Source organism: Branchiostoma belcheri, unplaced genomic scaffold (genome assembly GCF_001625305.1).
Source record: "Branchiostoma belcheri isolate BF01 breed outbred unplaced genomic scaffold, Haploidv18h27 scaffold334, whole genome shotgun sequence".
Lineage (NCBI taxonomy): Eukaryota > Metazoa > Chordata > Leptocardii > Amphioxiformes > Branchiostomatidae > Branchiostoma > Branchiostoma belcheri.
This window is the reverse complement of record NW_017803948.1, coordinates 19200-26925: the sequence shown is the minus strand read 5'-3', so window position 1 is coordinate 26925 and position 7726 is coordinate 19200. Positions and strand designations below refer to the sequence as shown.

The 7726-nt window shown below is 42.0% G+C and overlaps 1 protein-coding gene across 1 annotated transcript in view; it reads left to right on the top strand.

The window, feature by feature from the left end:
* Positions 1-3675, top strand: part of LOC109475360 — an 8700-nt gene extending 5025 nt beyond the window's left edge. The window contains exons 10-11 of the mRNA XM_019775970.1: positions 971-1171; positions 2905-3675. Coding sequence (XP_019631529.1) covers positions 971-1171; positions 2905-3137 — 434 coding nt within the window. The 3' untranslated portion in view covers positions 3138-3675. The remainder of the gene's footprint in view (positions 1-970; positions 1172-2904) is intronic.
* The last annotated feature ends 4051 nt before the right edge of the window (positions 3676-7726 follow it).

Genomic DNA, 7726 nt, shown 5'->3' with positions numbered 1-7726 from the left:
TGTGTATGTGTGTGTGTGTGTGTATGTGTGAGTGTGTGTGTGTGTGTGTGTGTGTGCGTGTGAGTGAGTGTGTGTGTGGCTGTGTGTGTATGTGTATGTGTGAGTTTGTGTGTGTGTGAGTGAGTGTGCATGTGAGTGTGTGTGTGTGTGTGTATGTGCGCGTGTGTGTGTGTATGTGTGTGAGTATGTGTGTGTGTGTGTGTGTGAGTGTGTATGTGAGTGTGTGTATGTGTGTGTGTGTATGTGTGAGTGTGTGTGTGTGTGTGTATGTGTATGTGTGACTTTGTGTGTGTGAGTGAGTGTGTATGTGATTTGTGTGTGTTTGTGTGTGTGTGTGTGACTCTGTGTGTGTTTGTGTGTGTGTTTGCGTGTGTGTGTGTTTGTATGTGTGTGTTTGTTTGTGTGTGTGTGTTGTTGTGTGCGCACGTCTGTGTCACAGTGTGTATCTGCGTTTGTGCGTGTTTGGTGTGCTGTGCATGTGTGTGTGCGTTTGTATTTCAATGCGTTAAAGTGGAAGAAAAGGGGAAGATTTTGTAACCGCAGATTGACCATAAGGTCAAGTTGGTAGTAAAAATGGTCTCTTTGCAGGCTGGGAGAAAGTGATTTCACCGGTACTTTATATACTTCGGGTACATCCAATTGGCGATTGTCACAACTCATCTGTACGGCTCCTGTCCTAAATACGTTAAAAGTATCTCAGTACTTCTCTTTAGTTTAATGCCAAAAAGGTTCACCAAAACTCCAAAATCCCTGATTCATTGTTTACATTTTCGAGAAATTCTCCACTTGAGATTCAAACGAAAAGCATTGTTTATGCTTTTAATGCACCAGGCGACTATCTTATTTGGAAGTTGGAAAGAGCTCTTCCTTTCGGTAGGCCTATTTTTTTAAAAACCTATTTTTTTCCCACTGGCAGTGGTATGTTTAATATGCTATTTTGTTACTAAAAGCTTCCTTATATCTATTCCAGCCTGCCCAGTTAAGAAGGGAACAGATCCGTCCACTGCTTCAAAGCCGGCTGACCTGACTGAGATTCTTAAGCAACGTCTGCGGGGCTCCGTAGAGCGGATTGGGGATAGCACCTCCAACGTACAGGAGCAATACACTGTGGAGACCGTCTCTGAGCCATTTGTGAGTGAGGTGTCTGAAGAAAGAGTCGTCCTTCAGTCAGGTAAGGCTCACTGGCGCCTTCTTATCAAAGTAGAGTATGTTTGTGCAACAAAAAGTACGTATACACTGACGTTTATATGGTAAAATTATAAACTAGAATATAGAAATAAAAGCGATATGAATGAAATCACAGACATAGTCCTTCTTCAGCCAGGTAAGACTCACAGGCGCTGTTATCAAAGAAGATGCAACAAAAGTACAATGACGTTCATATGGTCAACTAAGAACTAAAATATAGAAATAAAAAGCTATATGAAATCTATGGCACAGAATTATAGTAATCATACTGCTTTAGCAAACGTGTCAGAGATGGTATCGGAATGTTCAGTAAATGTCCAGCCTTAATCTTAGCAAGCAGCGTTGCTTTTAGCCTGACTAAATCGCGCTCCTGGCGGCCGCCGCCCTAGGTTACCGCCCCCCAAAAGCTTGATGTCAAGCACGCGTAAAGCTGGCGGACTGTCGACGGCCCTGGTCCGCCATATATGGTTAATGAGATGCAAACGTCACAAACGGCCCTCAGACGGTGCGGCACCCAACAGAGATGGTTGCTATGGGCCTGTCGGTCGCTACCCAGTGATGGAAGTCGGCGCGCCTTTCATGTCCCAAAAAGTTTGGCCACCCGCTCGCGAGTCGAATCTGTTTCTATTTTCCAAAGTTTCTGGAACATCCTCGTGGGAAATGGGAGTTACACCGAAAAAAAAAAGAATCTCATCCACGGATTTGTATTTACGTCACGATTTTCACTCGGCTATGTCCACATTTCGCATCTCTGATTTATAGTTGTAGCGTCCGCTTCCGGCAGCGCCGGCGGTATTGAAGATTTGACCGAGCTGACGCGCGTGTAAACAACTTTGTTCGATATAAGCGCTAAAATGCTATTTTCCACAACCACACATCGATATTCTAGTGAAGAAATGCCTAGTTTCAAGAATCAGTCGGGAAATTATATACTTCTATGCGGATTTTTAGCGATTTTCGCGTCATTTTGTCGTCGCTGAACCCGGAAGTGTGGACCTCGCCCTCGGCGTGAGTTTTCTTTTACCCACAAAGTATTAATTTCTAGCGTATTTTACCCTGCGTTTTACCGATCAAAACAATAAACAACTCCCGCTTAGGAGAACCCAGTAACATTTTAGATTCCAGCAATTAAGTATCGACAATTTGACAGGAGTCAACAGCGTGGCACAAGAATCACAGTCGTCAACCCGCCGTTTTCGTTTGCTCTGCACTGTTTCACGATCTCGGTCTTCTCATAGCCGGTAGGAAGACACGCAAACACGTCGTTTCTGTGTTTAACGAAACATTTTATCGTCTTTTCCCGAAGCGGCTCTAGGGGCCAGGGACTCCCAAAGCCGTCACACACACCGACTCCAGAATGCACAGAAACTCGGTTTGGGGCTAGTCGCAGCCATTATTTCTGAGAAATTCCCACCCGCAGTCGATCAAATTTCTCGTCCCCGCCCGGTACTCCGCCCCACTCCGGCTGCCTGGCGCCAACCACGTGATGGCCCAGTCGGTTCCCACATTAATTCCTAATACCGGCTTCCTATTGGTGACTCCAGGAAAGGGAACGGGCCGCCCGGCTTACAGCTATTCTGCCACAAGCTCTTGGGGTGGGGGTCATTAACCTCAGGCCGAGAGCTTGTATACACAGGCTACGTTGCTTTGTGGTAATAGTTGACAAAACTGATTGACAATGTGTCTAATTCCTTTGTTGTTGTTTTCACCCCACAGAAACACGCGAAACACAAGGTGACCTCGAGGATCAGCTAGCTGACAACATGGCTGTTTCTGATGACGACACGGCTGTTTCTGATGACGACACGGCTGTTTCTGATGACGACATGGCTGTTTCTGATGACGTCACGGCTGTTTCTGACGACGAGTCGACAGCCCAGGCTACGGAGGAGCTCGAGGCGGTGGGCAGCAAGCTGAACACACTGCGCGAGTTGCTGAACCTCGCTTAGATGCGACATCTAACGACATAATGTAGAACTGCAGATTGAAACTTATTCATTTGGTCTTTAAACATGTTCATCGATATCGGCTAAGCAGCGACATCCAACGACATGATGTAGTACTGTAGATCTAGACTTCCATCAGTTTTCAAGCATGTCGTTTGGTGACAAAATAGTAACAAACCAGCAAGACATCACCAAATTGGCTAGGCACTATAAACTTGTCTGGCGTATTTGATAGATCCCCTTGTAGATGAAATCCATTATACACTGAAATATGTGGTGTCGACCTTTTGTTTCTTTAAAAGTGATGGGTGTAATCTCCAATCAGATTTAGGATCCTACCTCAGCGGCTTGGTCGCATTTTTCCTCTTTGGAGAAGGCGAAGAACAGAACCGAAATATGTACCCTCAACGATGTGTAAAAATATTGAACAAAATACACGTAAACACTGTAGCCTGGTATCCGAACCTGGTATAGCTGCCAAGTCTCTAAAGACAAAAGAGACCCGACAGCTAAAGTGTAATAAACTTCTTTAATTTGCGAAGGCATTTAGTCATTAATATTAATTAGAACTTTAGTTATTGATATTAACACCTCACATTACATCAAAATATATCGTAAAGATATCATGAAATCAAAGCAAGCAGGTTACAGTTAGAGTATGAAACATTCATAATTATAAGCCATTACTAAAGGCGCCATAAAGGAATGGGTAGATTTTAATCATTTTGGAAGTCACGTGTGTAAATTTAATATAGAGCCGTTTTCTTGAAATGCAGCCGTTTATTTTTTATTTTATTGATTTAATGGCATTGAACTGAAAGCATACAATGTGCTTATAACGATTTTTCTCTGAAAACATTAAAAAAAACATAATCTCAAAATTGGGATAACAAATACAAAACGCACAATGGACATAAAATCTGGTGCACCAAAGAACATATAACAATAATGCAATTGATCAAATCTTCCTGGGAGTGAAATGAAGTTGAACACAATATCGACGATGTGGCAAATTGTAGAGTTTGGGGAGGGGAGTCTACCGGTAAGGAGTGTACCAGTAATGTAGCTATTTGTATTTGAAAAAAAAAGCTAAAACGCACTTACACAAAGTCTCCCTCCTCCGTCCCATGACAACAGCGAAATGTTGTTTTTTGTAGAATACAAACGAATGGGTTAAATAATCAGTCTTTATCAGCTATCGATATTTAACCAAGAAAGTAAAGTAGATAGTAATCCATTAAAGGAGGCCTGCATGCCCTTTTTCGTATAGCGTATGTAATTTGGCCTTTTCGTCTTCGTAATCCGTAGGCAGCCTCCAGAAAAAGCAACATAATTCGTAACAGTACATTAGCCGCGAAGCATAAAGTCGTAATCAGCTCGGAGAGTTTAACGTAATTCGTTATCGGTGGCGAAAAATTTGCGTGATTTGTAATCACTACCCCCCCCCCCCATGCAGGCCCTCATTAAACCGAGAATACACCCGCACGCTGCCTACGGCCGGTATTCAGGAGGGTGCTCAAAGCGTTCGAAAATGTTTCTGCTGCTGTGTGCACTCGGAAAATTACTACGTGATTGAATTTGATGAATGTGGAATATTTGAAAAATTGCTTCGTTTGCCAGAAACTGTGAAGCCTCGGGAATTTAAAAAAAATGCCTGCAGTATTTGACATTTACCCTCAACAGAACACCTTCCCGGACTGATTAATCTGTACACCTGGGGTCCGCGCGGACCCCAGAACAGTTTTTTGCTAATTTTTAGAAATTATCAACATGCTACCAGCTCAATTGTTTTGCAAATTGATGTGGGAACCTCTGTGTCCACATTACATACAAAAATCATACATTTTGAACTTTTTCTATTTTTTGGTGAAGAAAAGAAGACAAGAAGAAATACCCGATTTTTAAACCCATTTCAGACTGAAGGGGCTTTTGAGGCCCAACTTTGATCTCAGATAGCGGCTAAACGGCTTGCGCTAGAAGTATCAAATTTGGAGACCTTTCCTAAAATGTCTCTGGAAAAAAGTTCATATTAGTTTAATACAAGTAAGTTGATGGTTTTTTGTGTTGCCATGGCAACGGGTTTCTAGCAGGCAGGTTTTTTGAAAATAGAAGTAATTTTGGTTTAAACATAAAAATTTTCTGAGTTTTATATTAAATTACACTTCTTTTCCAACAATAATAACATCTTACATAATTAAATATAAGTTAAATCATTTAATATGCATAGAATATGCTAATTTAATGACGTCATCGGTCAAAATCCAATATGGCGGACTATATTACTAGCTCTGACGTCATACCATGTCATAATTACACCAAAGTTATTAAAATCTAATTCTATTACTACACCATTCTCTGAAAACTTGGTAGACATACGATGAGTGCATAAAAACATTTAAAAACGGAAATAAGGTAATGTATAAGAACGCCAGTGTATCCATTATGATCGAAAGCCGGCTGGGGTCCGCGCGGACCCCAAAAGAAAATCCGATATATTTTTTTTATAAATGGTAGAAACGGAGTTTTCTGCACTGTATTGAGAGACAACTTTGTGGGTGACAATTACCTAAAATTTCAGAAAAAAATCTTTCGAAACAAAAAAGATATTACAGAATATATAGTGCTGGGGTCCGCGCGGACCCCAGGTGTACTGTTTAGGGTTAAGCACTTCGAATCGGGTAGCATTAACTCTCAGTCGTGTTGTGACTTCAAGCAGACCACCTGTCCAACCCGACCTTTTTTTCTCCACTCCCCGGGGTGGCCGGCTTGAGCAGGTTTGACTGTAGGTGATTTTGACAACTCATTTCTTAGATGCCCACCACTTCTATGGTAGCTCTAAATAGTACTCTGTGACCGGCCTTGAAGATTTTGCAAGCTAGTTTGACGACAGGACAAAGAACCACCACTGAAATGTGGATCTAATTTTCAGCCACAGCTCAGACAATATTAGGTTAGCAAAACAATATTGAAGATGAACCATTTCTGTGTAATTCAATAATGACTTTCAATGCATGGCTTATACATATAGGCTTTTTTATTGCATTCTAACCACCATAGGGTGGTTTCAACGTAGAGCTATTCATGAACATTTATTTTTGATATTTATTTATAAACACTGTAAATTAAATTGCTGAATAAAAGAGCGTAGAGTTTCTTCATTCTAATTACATCTTCTTACGCACTAAGAGCAAATTCAGTCATTGCCTAATCACCGTGGGTAAGTTAAAAAGTGATGTTTTGTTGTGGTTTCCCACTAATTACTCCGTGAAGGAGGTCAGGACCTCCGGACGGAGTGTTGTGATCGGCTGATTTTTCATGTTCGCAGTCAAAACACTGGGTTCTCTTTGTGTAATCGGCACGCAATTTTATAAGCCGTCTGCGGGCATCCCGTGTTGATGCACGAATGTGTATTTTTGCCGTTGCTGCTTTCGCGGTCAATGTAATATTGCAGACGCACCCCTACAATTACGAGGCGAATTGGAATGGTCCAGAAAAACGCGTTGTTTGGAATAGCAGTGGGGGGGTGAAACTTCATGCAGATACGGGGTGGTTTTGATAAGTGGTTCCAGATGTTTTTGCCCATGCTTAAGAGATGCCAAGATGTTCGCAGCCAAAACGCATTCTTCCGTACGTCGCATTTCTGTGTAATTTCGCATGTGGTGTGGCATTATGTCCGTGATGATGCACGTCTTTTTATTTTTACCGTAGCTGTTTCGATATTGAAGTAAATGCATATTTTAGAAACATCCCTACTTTTACAATCCTGTGGAATAGGCCGTAGGTTTAGGCAGTTGTCTCGTAGCAGAGGTTCTGTAAGCAGATATACTGGTTATCTGGCCGGCGGTAGTAACACTCGCGGTGCTTACCGCAACTGTTGCTGGAATTTGGCCTGTTCCAGGCGCGCCTAATTAGGTACAGGCACGGTAAGACGGTGGGACTGTCTTTGTTACTAGACACGACCATGATAGTCCGATCTATGTGAATGCAATGATTGTGTGTGTGTAATTAAAATGAACTTCGAACTTGAAGCACAGTATCTTTACACGCCCTGGGAGCAGTAATGGATTTAGCTCTTTGTATGTTTTATGCTTGTGACGCGCCCTCATTGTATTAACCGTTGCCTAATTATAATGTCTGCACAGTAGGTCTGGCGTTGACGCATGGGATTTTGTTGAAATATATAAAACTTCACGGAGGATTGTCACCTATGGCTTCTTGTTTCTTTTCTTTTGCAAAAGACATCGCTGTGCATTAGCGTTGTCAAGCATGGTAGTAAAGTAACCAAGACCGTGATAATTAGTTTTTTTGCCATTTGCGAATGACCTTGGTGATCATTGGCTTTTGTCATGCTAGTCAAGGATCATGTGAGCTGCCAGATACACACGCACTTCTACAGACGAATCTACGCCAACACAATACCACGTTGGTACACCGACAAGCTTTCCAAGGCAAGGTAAATTTTGCTGGAATTTTAGTCGTTGTTGTTACATTTTAGTTAGGCCACAGCAAGTAATTTTTATGGATGACATCAGCGCGCGCATTAATTTTCGCCTGATTTTGGAAAAAAAAAACAAGAAATTTTGTTGCCTTCT